Consider the following 25,039-nt stretch of genomic DNA (forward strand, 5'->3'; position numbering starts at 1 on the left):
CATTTAACCTTAATTACCTCCTGATAGGTCCTGTCTCTAAATACAGTGACCATGGGGGGCTAGGGCTTCAACATATGAATTTTGGGGGAAACAATTCAGTCCATAGTATTAGGCAATAAAGTCTGAGATGGGACTGGGAAAGCATGTTGTTGTCCAAATTCTCCTTTCCTGATGTTGGGGAGTGGGGCAGTAAGGGGTAATAGGAACCCAAACAGTGTTTGAGGCTTCTATTTGGCTTCCATTATCCAAAACTGTTGGTGTCAAAATCAACTAAGTGAAATAGGGAACCAGGGCTGCTGAAGTAGCCTCTAAGTGGAGGTGGAAAGCCAAAAAACAATATTGACAACAGGAGTATGGAGTCAGGGATCGAAAATCTAGAGAGCAAGATCAGAGAGCAGGAAGACGAAACGAATGCGGCAGGTAGTTCTTGCAAACAGGCATAAGTACAAATGCTGGGCTTGTGTTTGCTGCAGGCTGGTGCGTGGGAGGACCGGCTACTATTATGGTCTGTTTCTACCCACGTTGAACACTTCTGATACCACATATGTGGGATTTCCCATTACAACAACAAATAATTGTCCAACACTCAGACGCCAGCTACATGTCCTACAATTTAATTCAATTTTGTTACTAATTACCTGGAGTGAGAATTAGATCCCACAAGTTAAGGGCTCAGTCCCACAAGACTACCCTCCCTTCAGATGCCAGTCAAAAGTCCTGGGCCTCCACTACTTCTGACCAACCAGCAATAAAGGGGTCCTACAACCACTTCCTCAGATTCGATAATTACCTGGAATGGCTCCCTGAACTCAAGAAAGCATTTTACTCACATTTATCAGTTTATTATGAGGGATAGTTATATAAAAGATTATGTAAGGATATTTTGAATGGATACAGATGAATGGTCAGATGAAAAGGTATATAGGAGAAGTCTACAAGTGTCCTGAGCTCGGGAGCTTCTGTCCTGTGGAATTGGGGCACTCTACTTTCCCAGTATGTGGTTGTATTTACTAACCCAGAAGTTCTCCAAACCCAATAGTTTACTTTTTTTTTCATGGAGATTTCATTACATAGGTATAATGATTAAGTAAGTCATTGGGAACTTGGTGATTAACTCAATCTCCATCCCCTCTCCTCTCCTAGGAGGTCAGGAAGTTGGACTAAAAGTTCTAATCCTCTTGGCATGCCTTTGTCTTTCTAGTGATCACCCCTCATCCTGAAGCTCTCCAGGGGCGATAAGCCACCAGTCATCTCATTAGGATAAAAAAGGGATTCTCATCACTCTGCTGATTCCAAGAGTCTTTAAGCTCTATCAGGAACCAGGGACTAAGGCCAAATGTTATAACCAAAGATGCTTCTACCACCTAGCTCACTCATGAAATGATGAGGGTTTTAGGAACTCTGTACCAGAACTGGGGGCCAAATATATATCTCTTACTATATCACAATACCCCAACCACATTAAATGGGATAGAGATGAGGTGGACAGTTGCGGGTTCCAGGTAGTCAAACCATTGAGAGCAGGACTCTAGGTGGCAGGCAGAGAAAGAAGTTTCTGGCCTGGTTCCTGGGGAGTAGGCAACAACTAGGGAACATGTCAGGTCCAGGTGAATGCCCTGAGGTTGGGCTAAACTCTAATCCTGGCTCCCAGAATTACAAATAAAAAAGAGACAGAAACCCAGGCCGAGGCCAACCCAGTAGAATTAGGCTAGAGTCATTTCCAATAGTTCATTTTTCCATAGGGTCTTTGTTCTGACCAGGGTCCGCTCTGAGTCCAGTGATAAAATTGGTTAAGCCTCTCAGTTCTGTTCTGTCTTCCACTCCTTCCCTGCTTCTCTCAGATGCTCTCGACCTGCTCGTTTTATTCCTTCCTCCTGTGCCCCAAATGTGATCTCTTGAAAGATTCTGTGGCTGATGTATTTTAGCAACATCTTGAACACGTGGGCTGACTCCCCCAGGGTGGAGTTTTGGCAGCAGGTAAAAGAGGTATTATTTTGAGCCTTCAGATTAAATATTATTTCAGCAAATCTTTCCACAAATATTTATCAACACTTACTAGGTGTCTATTATAAATGAACACTGTCTGTGCCATAGCATAACACTGTGATGCTGTAATAGAAATTATAATGAATCATACATAGGACTTAACCTTTGTCCAACTTTAGAGTCTTATACAGAAGATGCATGAGACGTTAGAGGGAGGGAAGTTTGCTTTAAACATACATCAAGGGAAACATAAGAAGGAGGCAGCATTCAGATGTATCTTTAAAAATGAGAAGACTTTAGACATTTAGATACGGAAGAAAGGATATTTCCAAAGCACAACAGCATGAGGTAAGTCATACAGAAGAGCACCTGTCAGCTGTGTCCTGGGAAGAGCAAGTGATTACCTTTAACACAGTCTGTAAGAAGAAATCGGGAACTAGGATTTCCTCCTTGGAAGGAAAATATAGTTCCCGACTTATGTGTGCACAGTTGTGAATTCTCAAAACAAACAGAAGTATGTTGTTTATGCAACAGATTTTCCCTCGGACACCAAAGTGTACATTTAAGTTTTCTGAGAAAATTCTGAGTTCTGTTGACTTTGGCTGGAAGTTTATTGATCAGAGATCAACCATATACTCAATATGAGTGTGTTATGGTTGAGCAATGGGGTGATACTTATCCACGGTGAGAGATTGTACGGGCTGAATTGTGTCCCCCTCAAATTTGTGTATTGAAGCCCCAACACCCAGTGCTTCAGAATGTGACTGTATTTGCAGACAGGGCCTTTAAAGAGGTGATTAAGTTATAATGAAGCTGTTAGCATGGGCCCTCCTCCCATCTGACTGATGTTCTTATAAGAAAAGATTTGGACCCACAAAGAGACACCGTTGACTTGCAAGCACGGAGGAAAGATCATGTGAGGACACAGAGAGATGTAGCCACCTGCAACCCAAGGAGAGAAGTCTCAGAAGAAACCAAATCTCCTGTCACCTTGATCTTGAACTTCAGAACTGGGAGAAAGTAGATTTGTGTTGTTTAAACCACAGTTTTGTTGTATTTTGTTAGGGTGGCTCTAGCAAAGAGTGGAAATTCTTCAGCCTCATCCTTAGCCACAGAGGTAGACATTTACTGAGTGCGCCCAGCCCAGGGCCCACCATCCACCAGATCTGGTCTGTCCAATACAGGAGCTGCTGACCACCCGTGGCTATTGCGCACTTGAAATGTAGCTAATACAAACTGAGATGTGCCGTATGTGTAAAATACACTCTAGGTTTTTGAAGGCAGTATGATAAAAAGAACACAAAGAATTTTATTAATACATTTTATATTGATTACATATTTGATCATACATAGATATTTGGGATTAAATAGAATATATCATTAAAATTGATCTCATCTGCTTTAAAAAAAAAAACGTGTACTAGAAAATTTCAAATTACATGTGTTGGACAGCATTGCACCAGATGTTTAAAAAAAAATCTTTTGGGTGGTGGAAACCTCTTGCACTGTCATTTTCTTCATGCTTAGGATTTGGGATTAGGTGGATTCTAAAATTCTTCCCTTGGCAGGAGTGCAGAAAACGGTATTGACAATCCAAAGAACAGACACATCAAGGGTGAAACGTAGGAGGAGTGCAAAACTTCCTGGAGTTCTCTTAGTTGAGCAAATCCACACAGCCCCAATGACCGGGGGAAGAACGAGTGGTGGCAAAGAGAGTGTTTTAAAGTCGGGGAGTGAGGGTGGGGGTGGGGGGTGTGGGTGGGGAATGCAGATAGAGGTTGAGAATTCTTTTGGATGACTGCCTCCGCTCTGGATCGCAGCCTGGTTCTCTGCTGAGGGCAACAGCACCATCTGTGGCTAACTTGAGCAGAAAATGAATGACTTCGAAATCAGGATGGGGTGCAGAAAAGCTGCCGAACCAGCCTTGTGAAACGGGCCGGAGCCAGAGGACCAGAAAGACAGCCCAGGTCACCGTGCCTGAGCCATAGATTAGGATGGCACTTCTGACCCTGCTGTTCTAGGCACTCAGGGCTCCTCTGATGGAGCCTCCTGCCGGTGCCTCCTCTGGACTCTGACATGGCTCCAGGGTGCTTTCTTGGCAGCCCTGACTTACATCTAGCTAGTTTCCCTTACAGGATCGAAGTCGCAGGTTCAAGGAACTGGCTGAGGGAGGCTGGTCGCTGCCAGAGCCTCTGCTGCTGGGGGCAGGAAGAAGGATGATCTGGCTCCTTCCCTCCTGAAAGAGTGGAACCTGCCTCCTACCAAGACTCCCCTGGGGAATCAGCCAGAGGGGGCAAGGGTTTCAATGACTGTAGATTACACTAACGGGGGAGGGGGGAAATATTCAGATTAGTATGAAGACAGGAATTGTCTTAGTTTTGTGGCGAGCCGTGAAGTAGGCTGGGACTCCAGGGCTGATTCTAATGACTACACCACCTTGTTCTCTGCTCTAGCAGTTTTTATCTGAATTCTGCTTAAGAAAATGTTTAGTAAGCAATATATAATTTATTCCATTATGTGGGTTCTGTCCTCTGAACTATTGTTATTGTCTTTATATAAAGTCCTGAATTAACAGAATTCCTACACATATTTTAGAAGTCACTGAACAGAGGGACATTATTAGCAAGTGCAATCAAGCAACGTACGTCAAAGTCGAAAAAATCAGATAAACAGCAGATGTTACAGGATAGTTCATGAAGGAAATATACTTTGTGCTCTTTCATGCCCCAGGAGATTCTACTTTAAGAAATGTTTCCACTTTCTTTTGTAAATAATCCTTCTTCCTTATCCCCTAATATGATTATTCGGTGAATTTATTAGTATTTTTTAAAAATTTAAACAAGATTTTATTTATTTATTGGAGAGAGCACGTGCTCGAGTGCACAAGTGGGGAGGGGCAGAGGGAGAGGGAGAAGCAGACTCCACACTGAGTGGGGGAGTCCAACCCCACCTGGGCTCCATTGGCTCCATCCCATTGATCCCAGGACCCTGAGATCGTGACCTGAGCTGGAGGTGGGTGCTTAACTGACTGAGTCACCCTGGCGCCCCATATTCAGTGATTTTTTTTCAATTAAACTTTTATTTTTTTATATTGAAATATTAAATCATATTTAGACCCCCAAGTTATTCAGGAATTTACCCGTGTTTGTATTAGAAGTAAGTTTTCATATTTTACATTTAGAGCTCTGTCCATTTGTAGTTTATGTGTGGTGTGAAGCATAAATCTAAAACTTTACCCGTGTTTGTATTAGAAGTAAGTTTTCATATTTTACATTTAGAGCTCTGTCCATTTGTAGTTTATGTGTGGTGTGAAGCATAAATCTAAAAATTCCAAATAGTTATCCAGATGTCTCCACATGTTTCAAAAGTTCCATACTTACCCCAGTAATTTGAGGCATCATTTTTACAGTGATTTTTTTTTTTAAGTTCAATTTCACTAATACATATTGAGTACCTACTGCAGTTTGGATATTGCCCTTGGGAAGTACAAAGAGGAAAAAGACTTGGCTTCTGCCCTTGAATTTGAGGGCTGACTTCAGATTTCTAAAAGTAGAGCCATTTTCTAGAGACAACAGACTACTATCAGACTTTATCAGTAACTTTGCATTAAAAGGCAAGATCTCTCATCTTTCTCAAGAGACCATATGATTTTAATCACACTTTTCACGTTGGAAAAATGAGAAATTTGCTGTGGGTGATGTGCAGATGAGATACCCAGAAACGCTGCTCCTTGAAGACAAAGACAGTCTTTACTTTCAAAACTCATCTGAAATTTGAGAACTGAGAGGCACTTCTTTTCTTGTTTATCTCAAGCCCTAGACCGCAGGAGCAAGGGAAGCTGAACACATGATTACTTGTCTCATAACTGCTATTTTCTTTTATCTCACCTCTTGAGCAGATCTGACTCCTGCGTCCAGCTGTCCATGGATCTCTCTTCCTCCGTTTATATTTAATTGCCTTTTTACTAGAAGCTTTCTTTTCTAATGGTTTCCTGAACATAGATTAGAAATTTGAAACAAGAGATATTTTTCTGTGTAAGGAATTACTTTGATATAGGAACTAATAAGAACTAGTGATGTAAACTGGGGATGAGAACTTTTTTTCTGTCAAATATTCTGTGTTTCCTCTTCTATAGAAATCACAAAGTATACAAATACTTGTGATGTGCCTTTCAAATACAGGTGCAATGGTGTGTTACGGGATCATGTATGGTGGGTACTGGTTTCAGCTTCTCAGTTTCTTGTGTATGGTATTTTCTTCTATTTTCACCCTGGTACTTCCTTTCTAGTTGCATTATTACGTGTATGTTATATACACATCACAGATACAAAATCTCAGAATTGGTAGGGAGCTTAACATTCATTTTCTTTATCATCTGTGGCTTGCATCCACTGATGCTCAAATTCTGGCTTAAAAGATTATATTAGAAGGGATGGATCAGCATGAGTTCTGGGAAGGTAAATCTATGGAACCCGCATAGTTCCTGACTTGTATCATAGAATGGTGGTGGTGGTAGAGAAGATACAGTTCAGACATGTGCTGTACCTACTGGGAAAAGAAGAAATGGAAGAAAAAATGACCCATATGTAGGGAGCTATATAACTTATCATTCAAGCTAGAACACTTTTGAGGGCAAAAGGGGCACTATTAATAATTATACTAGAACAATAGACATAAGCTGGGACTGTTCCTGGCAAACCAAAATAGATCTACAGTAATTTAAGAGGAGAAAAAGCAATTCTGTTCAGAATGCAGGGATAGCAGAAGGACCTGACAACTTCCTTCTTGGGACTGCACAGATAACTTTTCTTCCTAGTATAACTGTGATTCTGAAACTTGAATTTAGGTTTGTAGTTAAGGGGCAAAACAACCTGACTCCGAATAGGACCCTGAAGATAAAGACTTGTGTGTCCAATAGCTTTTGGGTCTTCTCTTTGCCATTTTGGGTCTCCAGGGCTTGTGCAGACACTGTAAACCAATTCCATGGATCTACAAAGGGAGATTTTGGGATGAGAAATGCTTTCTCTGCAGCCACTCAGTCTCTTCAGTTTGCTCTGATAAGAAGAAAATCAGAAATCTCTGACGCTGAATGTGGCAAAATCCCATGAACACAACTTTCCTACCAGTGTAGGGTTATCTGCCTGGAACCATGTCAACCGGCAACGGAGGGTAGCTGATGAAGCTGAAAGCTAAATAAACATGGTGGCTACCAGAATGGAGAACCTTGGCCGCTAACGTTTGCCAAGTGTGTAATGCTTTCAGCGCAGATTTACTGAAGGCCTATTACCCTGTATTTCGTTTAATCACATGTTCCCCTCTGGCTGCTCTTGTTTCATCTTCCACACAAGGAAACTCAGGCTCAGAAAGCTGAAAAGACTCAACCAGGGCCACACCTGAACTGGGACCTAGTTAAGGGCTGCAAGCTGGGTCTTCTTACTTGCTCTGCCACAGAACGGCACGTGGTAAATGCTCTCTGAGATGCTGAGGGAGGTTCAGTTCCCTAAGGCGGCCTTGGACATCCACCTCCCCTTCGTTAACAGATGGGGCGGGAAGAGAAGCAGGGAAGTGAGTACACTTGAAGGCCCCACCCCGAAAAAGTCAGGACCAGAAAAAGCTGGCTCTGCTACTCCACAACACTACTGTCGCCCGCACTCAAGATGGCGGCTTCGGCGTCAGCGCCCTATTGCCCTTCCCCATCATGGCGACGGCCGGACCCACCTCCCTGAGCGCCGAAGTCATGTGACCCACACAATGGCTGAGCGCCTACTCCAGGCTTCCCGGCAACGCCGAGGGAAAGCCATGACGGCCGCCGCGGGTTCGGCGGGCCGCGCCGCGGTGCCCCTACTACTGTGCGCGCTGCTGGTGCCCGGCGGCGCGTACGTGCTGGACGACTCCGACGGGCTGGGCCGGGAGTTCGATGGCATCGGCGCGGTCAGCGGCGGCGGGGTGAGCGGCGGGCAGTGGGATGCGCGGGCGTTGCTAGGGGGCGTCCCACAAGCCCCCGCGGCGCAGCCCCGCGTTTCGATGCGCTCCAGTCGCGGTCTCGCTCCTGGCTGGCGCCCCTCGGCCGGAGGTCGGGGCATCTGTAGTGTTGGAAGCGGCACTTGCTCATTTTAGATGAACCTATAGAGGCAATTCGTTTTAGTAGAGGAGGATGCGGAGGTCCACCGAATAAGTGACAGGTGTAGATAGTGACAAGGCAGGGGCTCGTACTCTCACCCCTGGCAATGGAGCCTGGGCTCTCTTTGCCGCAGAGAGGGCATTCCTGAGGGTCGCTCCAGAAATGGCCAGGGAGCCTGCGGAGCATTTCTCTTCCCAAAAAGATGCCCCACTGCGGGTCGGAAAGTCGGAAGCCCGGGACCACTAGTGTAGGGTGCGATTGGCTAACTTCAGAGGGGCCAATACGTTTTTGTTTGGAGGTGCGACAGGTGCCTCAAAGCCTCTTTAGGAAGGTAAGAGGCCAGTCTGGGACTGTTTTATTTTTTTAATTGTTTGTTTGTTTGTTTGTTTTAATGGCAGGCTATGCTACTATCAACTGGTAGTCTAGATTGTTTACTGTTGGGGGGCTGTTTCTTGGGAGTCATCAAGGCCTAAGGTGGGGTGAATTGCCCACCGGAAAGGTTAGTGCCTTCGTTTCTCATTGATGGCTGTTTTTGTGTGCAGGGAGGGGGGCACATTGGGTCAACAGCCAAGGGGGCTCACCGCCTTTTGGGTGTATAAGAATCACCTGGTATGCTTGTTAAAACGCACTCCCCATTCTGACTATAGTTCTGGATTGGGGCCTGAGAATCTGCATTTTAACAAATACACCAGTTGATTCTCAGTATACTAAGTAGTGAGAGCCTTATTCTTTTAAGTATACTTAATTTCAGAATAGTTTTAGATTTCAGAAAAGTTTCCAAGGTAATACAGATTTCTTATAGACTATGCAGCCATTTTTCTGTTATCAGCATCCCACATTGTTATGGTACATTTGTCACAACCAGTATTGATAACATATGAAAATCCACACTTCTTATTTCCTTAGTAGTTATCTAATGCCCATTTTCTGTTCCAGGATCCCATCTAGAATACAAACTGCATTTAACTGGCGTGCCTTAGTCCTCTCTTGGCTGTGGCAGTTGCGATGAATGAGTTCATGTTACGTGGGCATTCCATAAAATTTACGTGATGGGAGACAAGAGGGCCATTCCAGCTTTGTGTAAAATTGTGTGGGCACAGCTGGTAATTGTCTGAGTTTCCTGGTCATGCTGACAGGAGGCCTTTAGGCCTGGGAGCTTTCTTTAGTAGCATAATTCTTCTTGGCTGTAACAAAATTTACTTGCTTCTATCACATGTCCTCTGTAACATTCTTCCTGTCTTTGTTATCCCCTTCCGTTGTACCCCAAATTACAACTAGAGCTGATTTTATTTGATCTTGAGGCCTAACTCTTGAATGGGTGGTTTGTTGGGTTGAGTCAGATGGAGCTTGTATATTCAGATGCATTTCAGAACTAGCTTGACTGCTTGCTTGCTGAATGGATGTTTTGTGCTGATCGCAGTCTACTGATAGCTAGTGTTGTGGCTGGACTGGCCCTAGTGGCTCTTATTGTGATAAGATGTCCTCAGCAATAACCATCAGGAAACTTTAAAAAAAAAAAAAGAGAGACTTACTACTCACTGATCTTGGCAAGCACATGGCACACCTGGGGCCACAGAGCACTGTTGTGGGTTGGGGCGGGGAGGTGGGGGGAGAGAGCACTAGAGAGAGCAGTGTGGGAGCCCCTGGGGTCCTGCTTTATAGCAGGCTCACTCATTGTTTGGATTTAAAATTTAGGGGGAATTTAAAGTGCTGGAAGAGAAAAATCAAGCAGCCTAAATGGTCAGTATCCGAAATCAACCAAGATCTTTAAAATAGAGAAGGCTGGGGTCTTCCCTCTGGGCAGCCTGGCTGGTTATCTAGGTGTGTGGCTGGAAATGTGTTTCCTTGAAATAGCTATCTTTGAAGTGGATGCTTCTTTGAAGAGTCTGCCCTCAGGCTCTTGCTTTGCAAAAAAGAAAAAAGAACTGGGTTTACACTACAGTCCACCTTGATGCTGAGGCATTAGTCAGTGGTGACCGTGGATAGCTGATAGGTTAAAAGCCAGGGGTAGGGTATGTTGTAATCCAGAAAGTACACATCTAAGTAGGATTATATAGCACTTCGATAATGATTATACAGACAGTAGTCTGAAATCCAGTCTGTTGTCACTGTCCCAAGCTTTAAGAGTCCTGCCATGAAACCAGGTCAGTGATCCTGGGGCTCAGGAATGTGTTCAAAGATTTGGGTAACTTTGTGAAATATTTGAACATCTTTGACTATCTCATGTAAGTAGGTCTGATCAAATAGGCTTTTCTAAGTGTGCTTTGCTGGATTTTTTTTCACAAGGAATCTCAGATTGGACTCTAAAAGTCTCTCAGTGCTGGGCAGTCAAGTCAAGGACTTGCCTTCAGACTTCATCTACAATACCTGTAGATTTGGGTGAATTCTTCTCTTCGCAAAGTCCCCCAAATATCCTGATGTTTTTGGGCTTCCCAAGAAGTGGCCTCCTTACTTACCTGGTGAGGCTGCCAGGAACACTTAAAGGCTTAAAGATAGCCCTGTTAAATACCTGATGGGAGTTGATTATAATGCAGTTGGCAAGAAACTTTGGTTATTTCTGTGGCATATAACATTCTCAGATAATAACTAGAATTTTAAGTGACCGCATCATACCAGGACATAGCAGATGTCTAGGAATTTCATATGATTTCTGGAACACTTACATCAATCTCACATACCCATACAAATTTAACCTAAAGAAGGTTTCTCATTATTTATTTGACAATGCTTTCCATGTAGTTTAACATCTCTCTTTTTATAAGGAGAAAGAACACATCATTTGAGATGTTCCAGGACCCCTGGGAAAATCCCACAGTTAGTTCAAGGTTTAAAAAGACTTCATTTAGAATTTGATTCTGGGAAATGTGTCAGGAATGTCAAAAGGTTTTAAAACACTTGATTACATTGGATCATAGATTCCTGTGAAATATGAGTAATCCATTTAAACTTTTACCAGAATTACAGTTAAAGACTTCATAGGCAAATTCAGAAAGCTACATAGTTTATTAAAAAAAAAAAAAAAGAACTTTAGCTCTTTAAATAGAGAAGACTTGTTTTTTAAGTATCAAGGGCATGATAAAGACAACTTGAAACACAGGAAATTATTTTGTAAAATACAGAATCTTTATTTCCTAGGCAGATTACTTAAAAGGTAAAGGAAAACCTTGCACAGTCACCAAGAATAGACCAGTAGTCCAGGAAAACTGTCCTTTTAGTAGATGAAAGAAAATTAAGCTTCAGTTTTCATAAATACACTATTAGAGCTTTTTAAAAAACCTTTATAATAAATTATTTCATTTTTAGCCAGCTTGTCTACACAAGATAAAATCTCACTCCCTCTCTTTTTTTCTTTCTTTCTCCTACTTTCTGTATCCATTCAGTTTGTCTACTTTAGAATATTACTTTCATTTGCCTTAACAAAAAATGCATCTTCATACCTCATACCTTAGCTAAAATACGTCCTACTGTCCTTGCCTGGAGTTCTCTTATTTCTTGTACTTTTAATTACATATATTAGCATTCTTAACTCTTAGAAACCTTAATTTCTAGTGAAAACTAGTGAGTAAGCAGTTGTGAGCTGTTTATTAGCATTCTGTATATTGGCAAATTTATGAATACATTTCATAATTTCTACAGGCATATGCCTCTTTTAAAAAAAGTAGTAAGTTTTTCAGTATAGCACAGGACATGTTTACTAACAGATCCAGATGTCTTTAGCTTCTCTGTTACAAGAAACCAAAAGTAGACAAACCTGTGTTCAGTAATTAATGTTTCAATATTGTATACTTGGCAATGATCTATATATGTAATGAATTTCCATCAGTTGAACTTGGCAAAACTCTAAGGTTTCAAGTTACCAAAGAGATTTGGGTAATGTTTTAAGTACACATACCGTAAAACATAATTCTTGTTGAAAAGTGGATGCCTTGGCAATCAAAGTTGAAGTCATATTTGCATTACAAAAAGAAAAAGCCAACTGTTGTGGCTTACATGAGAATGGATGACCCGGTCTGTAGCTGATCTGACCTGCTTTGTGTGTGGGGGTGGGGGCGTAGGGGCTGTTCAAGTGGGGAGAGACAAACCTTTTCCTTAACCCAACTTACTCGTCTTGATTTTTATGCTTTTATTTTCTGATGTTGCAACCTTCCTCATAGGTGCTAGATCATATTTCGGGGTAACCTGGACTAATGGGTCAATGTGTGTGTTTCACTACAGTCATTCTTCTTTTCATTTTTGTGGTTTAAACCTACAGTAGACTCATCTGTTCTAGTATCTTTACTTGTGACATTAAATCCAATATTTGAACTTGCTGAAAAATGGAAGTCTTTGTTATTTTAGATTTATTAACTCAGTTTAAGATTATTAAAATGAGAAGAATGTTGCATAACTCAGAGTAGGATACTCTTATCTATTCGATAGTGTCCCTGTGTATATAGTGTGTTCCTCATCTTAGAAGCTTAATGAATATTGATTGAAGGAAAATGGTTACAACAGTACATTTGCACATAACTTTAGATTTCTGTGCAGAGTCCCTGGTACGTAGCACAGTTTGTGGTAGTAGTTTGGAATGTTCTCACTTGATCTTCCAATCTGATAGGGAAGGCAGTATGGGGCAGTAGTTAAGAATGTGGGTTTAGGAACAGATTGTAATGGGTCCATTCTGGGCCCTGCCGTTCACTGTACGGCCACGGTCAGGTTAATTAACCTCCCAGTGTCTCAGTTTCTTTTCTGGGGAGACCTTGAAACCTGGTGGGAGCATCGTGAGGATAGATGTAGAGTGCCTAGGATGGCATCTGGCACATGATTATTTTGGTTAATATCATCCTGTTTCATTGATTAGGAAGGAGGAAGTTACCTGAAAAACTTAACTTGGGTATCAAATGTCTGCCATTTATTGAGAACTTACTGTGTGTCAGCTCTTGTGCTAAGGCTTCTTTGTGGGCTGGTTAGAAACAGCCCAGACCTTTTTCAGGGAGTGTGACTGGTAATTTGTTATTCCTTGATGGTGCATTTCAACATTTGGCTATACTACTCTGAACTGACTATTGCCATTGACTAATGCTTTTGCATTGAGAATGACCTCGGCTTGCAATAGCATAAGGATGTGGTGTGTTTGCTTAAAGTCGGCACTTTCTGTGTTAAGGATAGGATTGCATAGAGGCAAAATAACTGCCAAACAGCCAAACACACTGTTCCAATGACATAATTCAGGGTCGGAAGCATTGTTTCCCTTTGAGCAAGGATGGGTTATTGTGTGTATATACGCTGTTCATTCATTTAAAGAGTGCCTGCTTTAATATTTGAGCCTCCGCCAGTCTGTAAGGTCTTTGAGAACAGTGACTGTATTTTTAAAAATGATTTGTACAATGCCTGTCATTTATTTAGAGCTTACTGTGTGCCATCTACTGTGCTATGTCCTTCACATACATCTTATTTTAGCCTTAGAACGGCTGAAGGAGTTCGAAGGAGTAAGGTAGCCAACAGATTGCCATCGGTCACATAGCTTGTAAATGATGCAATCAGGATGCAAGCTCCTTTTGACTCAGATCCTCCTATATTATGTTGCCTGTGCCAGTGCAACAAACAATACCATAAAAGATACTAAATGTTTACTGAATAAGAGAATAAATGGAGAATAGGAACTGGAGTAAGACATGGTCCTTGCCCTCGAGGAACTCAGAGGTGAGACAGAGAAGTACGGCAATGAGGAAGGTGCAGGATTAGAAGAGTTACAGTAGAGATGTAGACCCAAAGCCAGAGGAGTCCACAGGAGACCGCCTACATCAGACCAGTGGGGAGAGAGCAGGAGGGGTCCTTCCTGAAGAGGATGAATTGGAGTTGGCCAAATGAGGGTGTGGAATGCATTCCAGACAGAAGAAAGAGAAAAAGTAGTTTGATATATCTAGATAGAAGGTGTGAGAGTGGTACTGGGTAAAGTGTCAGAGTTAGGATCCAAATAGTTAAGAGCTTTGGGTATAAAACTGAGCAATTTGAACTTTATCCTGAAAGCTCTTGGCAGAGAGCAGGTCTTGGCGGGGTTTAAACAAAGTACTTTCATGGTTGTGTTTGTGTGTTGGGAAGATTAATGTGGCAAGGAGTGTGGTAGTAACAGCACTAGAACACAAGGAGGCGAACGGGAGGCCCGGAGACCATTTAGGCTATTCTAATGATTGAGGGGGCCTGGATGAAGGAAGTAGGGTTGAAGTGAGGGGATGGATTTGAGAGATACTAAGGAGGTCTTGGTGACTGAAGATGGATAGGACTTGGTGAAAGTTTATGGTTTAGGCGGATGGTGTTCTTTACTAAGATAACACATGCAGGAGAAGGAACAGACTTAGGAAAAAGTGCCACGTTTGATGGGGATATGTTGAACTTGAAGGGATGAGAGGGGAGCTCCATGGGTCTGCGTGGCAGTGGCAGGGGCTGGGAAGACTGTATGTGTGTGAGGGAGATAGGTAAGGGTGCCACTGGAACATCAGTGGTAGCATATGTGAGAGTCCAGAACAGAACATTGAGCCCCGCAAAAGTCAGGTATCTTGCACTTGGTGTCAGTGCTTTGAACCTAGGGCCTGTCTGGCTTCCAAGTCTAGGGACATGCCACTGTTTCATGTTAAAACCTATTTGTTTTATTCCCCTTGTATATATTGCTCCCCAGAAGATAGCTTATTGGTCCACTGTTGGTTTGTGATTTCTTTGTTGAAGTAGTCATTGGCCATGGGTTAGGTGTGACCAGGTGGTGTTCTCTGCACCCTCCACCTCTCTTTTCACCCATTCTGATGCCAGCCTTGGGTGAGGTTTCTTCAGTACAGTTTGGCCTGGGATCATTGTATGGTCATTCCTAATAGTAACAGCACTTATAAATCTCTAGGAAAGAATAGGGGAATAGTGATTCCTTTCAGCATTGCTGCTTGTAATAATTTCTTGCAAGATGTTGAAGGGGAAAATGACCTGATATTCATCCTTTCCATCCTTGCCCCCAGGTGTTGTGGTTGACAAATGGTCTTAAGATAGAGAACATAAGTTTCATTTCTTCTAATAACCACTCTCTGAGTTAAGGTCCTCAAGACAAGTCTGTAATCATGACGTTCATCAGTAGACTTGGTTAGCTTACCTCCCAGCCAACCTTCATCTCAGTAGAAGAGAAAACTGCTGTGGCTTGAAACCTGTGTTTTAGCTATCGGACAAACAACAGGCCTGTTTGCCCAAAGATGGGCAAAACATAGGCAGGTAAACAAATAACCTGGGAAATGACTTTCCGCCACTCAGCTTTGCCCAAGAGTTGGCTAAACATGGGCCTGCCGGGTGGCGTGCCTCAGCACTATGAAAACATGGTCATGACTGGATTTGTTTTTTTCATACTTTCGAACTTTTTTTTTAGGCAACCTCCCGACTTCTAGTAAATTATCCAGAGCCCTATCGTTCTCAAATATTGGATTATCTCTTTAAGGTAATGAGAAAATAATTACTTAATGGCATCTGTGGTATTTTTGAAACTATGGTGAATTTTAGTGGTAGAATTGATTGCCTTCACAATTCTAGCTTTAAAAAAAAAACAAACGGCAAATTGCTTTTGGAATAAGTTGCTATTTTTTGAAATTGGTTTTCTCATCTGTAATTGTCTTAATGTGCTTTGTCCTTCATGCAGTGAATCGCAGTGTTAATACTCCTACTTCTTTCCCCAGCCAAACTTCGGTGCCTCTTTGCATATTCTGAAAGTCGAAATAGGTGGTGATGGGCAGACAACAGGTAGGAGCTTTGGGAAATGGGATTGTTTCCCTTCAACGTTTTAATCTATACTTAAACTTAAGGACTGTGAGTCAGAATATAAATGATACTAACATTTTTGATGTTGATTTTGCTTATAGATTGTTTCTTATAGTTCCTTTTTTAGTCTATTAAAAATATATCAAAATACTAACTTTTTTCTCATAAAAATAGCATTTGGACTTTAGATTGTTTATTTAGTTGAATTTATCAGTAGTAAACAAACCCAGAGTTTAAAAAAAAAACTATATTCACTAGATAGAGCATATAGACGGTTCGAAATTTTTATTGAGAAGTTCAAAAAAGAAACCTCAATGTAGAAAACATGTAAAATGTTATTATGTTATTAGCTTTAAATAAAATGACGTGGCAAACATATAAGTCATCAGTATTTCAGAGGTACAGCTTTTTTCTCTTTTAAAAATAAAATTATTTTTAACCATTAAATTTTCTATCTTCACTGTCATCCTTTTGATTGGCTTTGTGTGGTCCATGTAGTCAATTAATGTACAGGAAGAAGAAAAGTCTCTCGGTGATAATGCAGCTTTTTATTTACTGGCCAGATTCCATTATAGTGAACTTTACAGTATTGTCTGTATTTGCGTGTTCCTATTGGTGACTTGGGGGTAATTTTTGTTAAGGAGATATGTCTGTGTGGTGGCATTAGTGTTTAATTAATACTGAAAGAAAAAAATGCAAATCAAAAACAAAAGAAACCTCTGTAACACAAACTTCCCCCAAGCTACCATAAGAGGACATGTATTTTATTGTCCACTCCTTTTATGCAGAATTGGTAATGGCCGGCCATCTACATTTGCTGAAGCAAAATTAGAGGTCGAGATGCAGAAGCCGGTAGTTCTTGTGAATCTGATGTTTATCTTTAAGAAGAAAAGGGCAAGACCGGTCTCCTTGTGAGGCCCTTCCTAACAAGGGCAGATGTTTGTGAAATGTAGTAACACATGAGGACTGATATCAGCCATCTACCTCGACATGCCATGGAGGTTAGGATAGAATTTTCTTATAGAGGGGATATGCAGATGTACACTCTTTCCTTTTTTCTCTTAAAGCTCTGTTGTCTTGGTATAACAGGGCATGTTATAGGCTCAAGGCCTGGGGTCTGAGAATGGGAGCCCGGCGATTCACATCTAGCATTGAAAAGCCGGAAGTTGAGGTGATCTGAACCCAGTGTCAAACATGGGGATTTGAAAACCCCAGAAAGACCAGACCAAAGCCCAAGAGAATGTAGTCCAAGGACTTTTCAGTTACGTGAATTGATAACACTTCTCTCAACGCTGCTTATAATAGAAAGTTGTGGTTTTGTTTTTCAAGACCTTTTTGATACTTAGAATAATGAAAAAACATGAAATAGTACGCTTTGATCATCCATCTTCAAATTATATAAGATCATTCTTATTTGCCCCACGTCGGGATTGGAACCAGAATATGTCTTCTCCAAAATGTGCGCATGTATAAGGGAGAGTGGCCCTATGAAACACCATTAATGGGGCAGTTTCCTTTCTCTTCTGCTCTCTCCCATGCAGATGGTACTGAACCCTCCCACATGCACTATGCATTAGATGAGAATTATTTCCGAGGATATGAGTGGTGGTTAATGAAGGAAGCTAAGAGGCGGAACCCTAATATTACACTCATGGGTAAGAAGTGAAGTTTGCCGTGCTTTTGCAGTCTGTTTAACGTTCGAATTCTGAATTCTGTGTGTGGAGTCACTGTTAATACTGAAGTACTAATAATGTTGTTAATACTACAGTTATCTTACCAGCAGCAAAGCATGTGCCAGGCTTGATCCTTTCTTTGCCCTTATGTATTATGTCTGCTTTTTATATGTAAGACCTCTTCCCATTTTATAGAAGCAGTAGAGGCTTAGGTTACGCCACTGACTTAAGTTCAGATATTTAGTAAATGGCAAAATCAGATATAGAACCTAATTCCACTCTGGTTGTTTTTGTGATTGCTAAACTATTATCCTCAACAAAATTTCTTATCAAAATTTATTAAAGGGCAATACTATCTAGGAAATTGTATATTAGGTGCAGTCGTATATACCAATTATTTGTAAAATTATGTATTACATGCAGTAGTAGACCCCATTTCTAGAAGAGGTACAGATAAAAGTGTTTATTTTGAACCTCAGCCATGTGGTGGTCACTGTTCTAGGCATTGGCGATGTGGAACAATCCAGCCCCTAATTCCCGTCCTTGTGGATCTTAAGTTCTAGTGGCAGGATCATTGGATTTCTCAAGTAGGACTACTGTGTTCCATTCCACCGTTCCCATGTAGCAGTGCACAGACCTGTAAGATACTGCAAACATACCCAGTGATGGCATACAGTCATCATTGGAAATGAATTTGATTTTTTGAAACAGGCTTCCACATCCAGTCTATGTGAGATCAGTGAGATCCATTTTATAGGCTTGATTTCAGATTATTTTAAAGATCATTTTCAACAATCAAATTAAAGGACAAGCATAAGTTTTTCTAAATTAAAAAATGAGGAGTTGGTGTGTTCTTTCGAAATAGTCTTTTGTAAGAGATTCCAGAAATGTTTGGAGCAGTAAAAAAAAAAAAGCATCATTGACTTCAGCCATTGGGCTGCTTTCAAGGTTAGTTCTCATTTAAATGTAGAAAATCTGGCACATTAACAAAGACTTACACATGCTGGGCCTTTAGAATGTTTTGGCATTTCATTGTTCTAAAATGTTCCAGTATTTTAATGTCACATTTCTTATGGGGTACACACTTAGGTATTTCTCCTGAGTTTAGAAAAATAAGCATTTTGTTCTTTTGTTCATTTTGATTTTTTTCAGTGGTGAACTAGATTGGTGGTATTTACTAACAGTTGAGGAACTTAACTGGTGAGCTTATTTTGATATATTAGTAACAGACTTAGGATTTAGAATTGTAATTAGTGCCTCTCTAGGATTCTCATTTTCTTTTCTTTTCTTTTCTTTTCTTTTTTTTTAAAGATTTTATTTATTTATTTGGCAGAGAGAGACAGCCAGCAAGAGAGGGAACACAAGCAGGGGGAGTGGGAGAGGAAGAAGCAGGCTCCTAGTGGAGGAGCCTGATGTGGGGCTCGATCCCAGAACGCTGGGATCACGCCCTGAGCCGAAGGCAGACGCTTAAGGACTGCGCCACCCAGGCGCCCCCTCTCATTTTCTTACTTAAAAAAAATAATTAGGGTGCTGGGAGAAGGTGGGTTATTTGATGTAAATCATACCACAAAGGCATATTTTCCCGTTGAGTCATTGGCATTTATACTGATATGATGACAAACTAGTTTTGTTGAATTTGAGTTTCTGACTAATTAGTATTTTAAGGAGCCTTAAGTTTTAAGAAGTTGTACTAGTGAATGAGGAATTTGTATTATACTTAACCTGTAGGAATGGTTAGATATAAGCCTTTCAGAATTCTTTGATTTGACTTCAGAGGAAAGAAATTGAATATTAAATATCCCTATAGCAGGCAGTGGGGCAGGTTAAGTTAAATTGCATGTTACATTTCTTTCTGTTGGTAAGTATCTTTGAGAGGTGTTTGCTTTTATTTCTTTTTCTTGAAAGAGCATTTGGAATTATGGAAGCTGATTCTAGGGATCAGTAAGAAGTTGCTTCATAAACTGGAAGGGATTTTGAGAATTTGTGCATGGTATATAATCTTTAGTAAGATTGGGATTGGCTCTTTGCTTAGCCTGTGTTCCTGGTTTCTTTTGCCTTGTTTCTGATGGTGCCAGCACTGGTATACTCACTCCACCTTGACCTTTTCCTTGCTGCAGGGTTGCCGTGGTCGTTCCCTGGATGGCTGGGAAAACATTTCAACTGGCCTTATGTGAATCTTCAGCTGACTGCCTACTATGTCATGACCTGGATTGTGGGCGCCAAGCATTATCATGATTTGGATATTGATTATGTTGGGGTTAGTGATATATTTAAAACTTGATTAACTTAGAACATTTATTTGTAATTTCTTAAAGTAATTTGATTCTGTGGCATTTTGTTGACTAACCATTTTGTGTCACGAGACTAATTTGTTCTATTGGCATCTGATAACAAATTAACTACATGTGACCTTTTATTCCTCCTCTTTGCCCATCCAAATTCTAACCCCTTTTCAAAACTACTAAGTGTATAATACCTTCTCTGAACTACCTTTTTCTTTTTTTTAATTTTGATTTTGGTATCACCCCAGCTCACGTTTTCCTTCTTAAAAGCTTTCCCTAGTTTCTCTAGTCATACAAGAATACTATATTTACCATACAGTTTAATGATTAATCTCATTTTGCTCTATGAGTCTTCTATTGTCCTAAACCAGGGGGTGGCAAACTTTTTCTTAGTGTGTCAGAGAGTAAATATTTTAGGTTTTGTGAGTCAAAAGGCAGTATTAAGGATATTATGTAGGTAATTATATAGCCATTTAAAATGTAGCCATTTAAAACTGTAAAAACCATTTTTAGCTCTCAGGTTGTAAAAAATACAAATGGTGGGTGGGCTGGATTTGGCAGGCTGGCTATAATCTGCCTACCCTTATCTTAAACTGTTATTTAACACCTTTTAATGATTGAAAAAATGTAAAAATAATGTCTTTCCAACTGGTCTGGTGGCAGGCTGGGCATGTACCTCACAGAGCCTCACACATACACACAGTGGTCTCTGTATGTGTTTGCTTATTAATATGCCACCTGTCAGAACTGATTTTAAAAGCATTCATGCAATTGGCAAGCAATTATTGAGCTCCTGCTATGTTGCAGGCACTGTGACTATTACGTTCTAGGGATACCAAGATGAATAAGCCCTTAAGGAGTGTTAGTGAGAGACCCAGAAACTGGACAGGAGGAGAGAGGACATGAGGATGGGCCAAGGGCTGTAGGGAGCCAGAAGCAAGAATATATTTGTTTTTTGTTATCTTTCTGCAAATTATAATCGAAAATTAGTTTGTATTTGAGAACTTTCAGATGTCAGGGTATTTTTAACCTGTAGTGAAACTAAATATAGGTTTTGATCTAAATAGCATTTTATTTTGGTGAAGTCACACTTAGAAAATGTTTCTGGTAAAGAATGGGTAGTTCACATCTCTTTTAGACTCATAGGCTGTGGTGAGGAGCCGCTTTGATAAGAGTACTTTCCTGTATCACTGGAGTAAAATGAGTTATAGTGCCTAGACTGTAGGCCTTCTCTGTTGTTAATATTTTTCTCAGCTGCAAAATGAATGTCATGGAAATTCTCTTTTAGTTCTAAAACCTCATCCCTCCAATGCTAAACCAACGAGAGCTGTGCATCTTCCTTTTATCTGTCCTCATTAAGAATTTGCCTTTGTGATGTAGCACGTCATGTGGGCTAAAAAAATTACTTCTACAGTATACTTATTAATACTTGGCTTTAGGTGTGCTGGTAAGATCTTGTAAGATTTATTATAACTCTCTCCCCATGTCTGCTGGGTCTCCGGGGTCTAATAGAATCCCTGGCACACATTACATTGTCAGTGGTGGTTAAATGATTGAAGGGATATTCCAGTTTTGGAAATCCTTGGAAGGGGGCGCCTGGGTGGCTCAGTCAGTTAAGCGTCAGACTCTTGATTTTAGCTCACGTCGTGATCTCGGTCATGGGATTGAGCCCCATGTCAGGCTCCATGCTCAGCGGGGAGTCTGCTTGAGGATTTCTCTCCCTCCCCTTCTCCCTCTGCTTGCCCTCTCTCTCTTTATCTAAAATAAATAAAAATAAAAAAGAAAAATAAATCACTGGAATAAGTGACTATTTAAAAACACCCACTAAATATTCAAGGTTTTAAAAGAAAAAGTTATGTTGTTTTCTAAATATCTATAAATTCAAGAACGGGACATTCCATAAAGGAAGAAACATTGCTTTTTAGATGATATGAAAGATGAAGAGAGCAGTGGCTCTCTCATTAACGGAAATGTCTACTTTCTGACCTTTAACTTTCAATTCAGACTGTTTGACTTTCTGTTTTGCAGATTTGGAACGAGAGGTCATTTGACATCAATTATATCAAGGTCTGTACAACTTTAAAATCTTTTTGTCTTAAAGTTATTAGTAAATGATCCCCTTATGGTTCCATGGAAATTAGTGGTAGGAACACTGTTTTTACAGCACAGATACTTGTTTTGCTAGTTGTGACATAAAATTCAAGCAAAAGCTTAATCCTATTTAAATTCCTGATTAAAGCACAGGGAAGTCCTTGTGAACGCCAAATTTCCTTTGTCTGAAGACTTGTGTCGAATTTTCCTATTTTAAAATTCATTATTTGTGGAATTATGATAATCATTATAAAAACAACTGCATCATGTTAGGCTTTTAGGACTTAAAGAAATGTAGCTTTTTTTTTTTTTTTCCCGTTGTCAACTGAGAAAAGGAGGCAAACCTAAAAAAGAACAAAGACTTTTATTTGGGGTGTCAGAATTGCCACTTGGGGAGCACAGATTCTGGAGTAACCAAAAAAGTGTCCTGCTCGGTGGGGAGGGCAAGGGGTTTTTATGACCAAGAAGGAAGGGCTAATTCATAAGGTAGATAAAGAAGAGAAAAGAGAACACTGCTAATTTGGGGCTGACCAATTGAGCCATTTCTGATAACTCTGTCATTGATTATTCTGTTGGTGCTATCACAAACAAAACTGTCCCTGGAAGGTATCAATTAACTTTACTATCCTGACTGCCTGTTGTTCTGTTGAAATGTTGTGAGTAATTACCTGTAAAACTGTTGCCACTTTGGGCCCAGGTCAAGAGTTCACCCACTGGAAAGGAAAATGGAGCTTGAAAATGGAGTCTCTTCTGGCCAGAAATTTTATACAGTTCCACATCTTATATCAAAATTTCTCATATATAGTCTCATTGTTATTTTCTTTGGAATGCCTGCTATTTTGGAATGTTCTAGGTGTTTCTATCTGTGATTAGCAAATGGGTAGCAACTAACCTTTGCCAAGTGTGTGTTTTGGGGCCGCTTTTCCTAGTTATTTATCTCCATTTCATTCTCACTAGCTCCCTTATTAGGTAATTACTATTATTGCTGTTTTTTAGGAAAGGAAAAACTGAGAATAATAACTCCTCTGTCACTGGGAAACTAATGGCAGTTTAACTTTTCAGGTGGAGGTAGTGTCTGGTTTACTTTCCAGTAAACTGTCCTGTGTTTCCTCCAAAAAACCTAGTTTTGTGGTTGTATTTTGTTTTCGGTTTTTAAAAAAATTTCTTTACGTGTCTTATGTTTTTCAGCAGGTAATATCCACTAAATTTCTTTCATTTATTTATTCATTTATTCCATCAGCAAGCATTGACTCAACACTGGGTTTGTCAGGCATTCCATACATGCTTAGAAGACAAGGACACAAAATACTCTTGCTGCCTAGAAGGAGTTCACATTTGAGGCCTATAGAGTCCCGGATGGACAACTAAAATATCCGTTATAATTTCTGTAGCAGAATAATGCCCATGCAGGGTTGTCAGAAGGTACAAAGCAGAGATGATACTTCTCCCTGGGTGGATTAGGGAATGCTGTTAGAGAAGGTGACGTGTGGTTGGACTCTTCAAGGTGGGATAGATAGGAACTCCCCTGGTTGCTAGGGCAGGGGCAGGACACTGCCAAGAAATGATGATTGAGAGTAAAAGGATTTGGGGGAAGAGCAAGGGTAAAAGATGGAGTAGACAAGTGGGGACTCTGAGCCTCGAGTAGTCTTCTGTGATCGCCGGGGGAACGGCAAACTTTAATCTGTAGCTCTGGGGTTTGATGGGGTGGCTTGCAGCCAGGGCCGTGTAAGTCAGGGTCACCTCCAGGCTGCAGGCATTATCAATGAAGTGGTGAGAATGTGGTGGAGGGGGTGTTGTGGGGCTGTGGGAGGTGGGGCAGTGGAGCTAGTATAAGATGGAAGCACAGGGTTGTTCGTGGAAAGTTGTGGCTTCTGTGAGCACAGGGCTGATGAGAGCAGCAGGAGCCCAGAGCGGAAGTCACACTCATGCATGTATTCTGCGTGACCCTGCAGTTGGGGGCGGCTTCATGGCAGGGTTCCAGTAGTGAAGGTGAGGAACTTTTTTATCTACCCAGATTTGACATTTCACAGCTTATGTTTTTCCTTGTGATTATACATGTGCCTCTCTAGTTGTGTTCATTTTATTTGAGGGAAGCTTTGGAAACATTAGAATCTGGTTTCCTTTTTCTTTTAAACTAATGATCTCCAGCTATGGTGGCAGTTTATTTTATTTTTTTTTACTATTACGAGTCTGTTGTTGATTCCATTAAAGTCAGAGGCAGAATCCCTCTAAAGCATTTTTACCTCTTGGTTTTTTTTCTTTTTACGTTCCCATGAAGTAGGTTATCTTAACGATAATGCTTTATATTTTCCATAGGAGGCACATTTCTATCGAGAAATAATATATATATATATTTTTAGATTTTATTTATTTATTAGACAGAGATAGAGACAGCCAGTGAGAGAGGGAACACAAGCAGGGGGAGTGGGAGAGGAAGAAGCAGGCTCATAGCGGAGGAGCCTGACGTGGGGCTCTATCCCATAACGCCGGGATCACGCCCTGAGCCGAAGGCAGACGCTTAACCGCTGTGCCACCCAGGCGCCCCTCTAGAAATAATATTGATACTATTAGCCAGGATGCTGATTTTCGAAGATACTTCAGCTATTGTGGTTGTAATTCAACAGCTGAAAACTCATTTGTAAACTTTCCTGCATTCTGTTTCTCTCTCCAAAAGGTGTTAAGAAGAATGTTGAACTATCAAGGTCTCGATCGAGTGAAAATCATAGCGAGTGACAATCTCTGGGAGCCGATTTCTGCTTCTATGTTGCTTGACTCTGAGCTCATGGAGGTGATTGATGTTATAGGGTAAGGAAGGTGTTGCTCTGAAAGCTTAACAGTTTCTAATTGCTTGCTTTCGATACTTGACTGTACCTTTATTTTTGCTTTTCCTTCCCACTTGGTTTCATTTTCAGAGGGAGCTTTCTTGTATTTACTTGACTAACGATATGTGAGTGATGTTTCATTCCTTTCTCTTTGAAATGTACGTACAGTTGACCCTTGAACAGCACAGGTAGGAACTGTGCCAGTCCACTTTGTGTGGAATTTTTATGATACTGTAAATGTATTTTCTCTTCCTTGTGATTTTCTTAATAGCATTTTCTTTTCTCTAGCTTCCTTTATTA

General features: G+C 40.8%; 1 protein-coding gene across 3 annotated transcripts in view; it reads left to right on the plus strand.

Annotated features, from left to right (window-relative positions):
- Nucleotides 1-7,720: 7,720 nt before the first annotated feature.
- Nucleotides 7,721-25,039, plus strand: part of GALC (galactosylceramidase) — a 58,745-nt gene continuing 41,426 nt past the window's right edge. Inside the window, exons 1-7 of one of the 3 annotated variants that reach the window (XM_026515502.4) lie at nt 7,721-7,932; nt 15,486-15,554; nt 15,790-15,853; nt 17,413-17,526; nt 19,662-19,801; nt 21,855-21,893; nt 24,592-24,722. In XM_026515502.4, coding sequence (XP_026371287.2) covers nt 7,738-7,932; nt 15,486-15,554; nt 15,790-15,853; nt 17,413-17,526; nt 19,662-19,801; nt 21,855-21,893; nt 24,592-24,722 — 752 coding nt within the window. In that variant the 5' untranslated portion in view covers nt 7,721-7,737. Of the gene's footprint in view, nt 7,933-7,991; nt 8,439-15,485; nt 15,555-15,789; nt 15,854-17,412; nt 17,527-19,661; nt 19,802-21,854; nt 21,894-24,591; nt 24,723-25,039 lie in introns of those variants that run through there. The other 2 variants (XM_057318683.1, XM_048220053.2) reach the window with 2 other exon arrangements.

Source organism: Ursus arctos, unplaced genomic scaffold (assembly GCF_023065955.2).
Source record: "Ursus arctos isolate Adak ecotype North America unplaced genomic scaffold, UrsArc2.0 scaffold_25, whole genome shotgun sequence".
NCBI lineage: Eukaryota > Metazoa > Chordata > Mammalia > Carnivora > Ursidae > Ursus > Ursus arctos.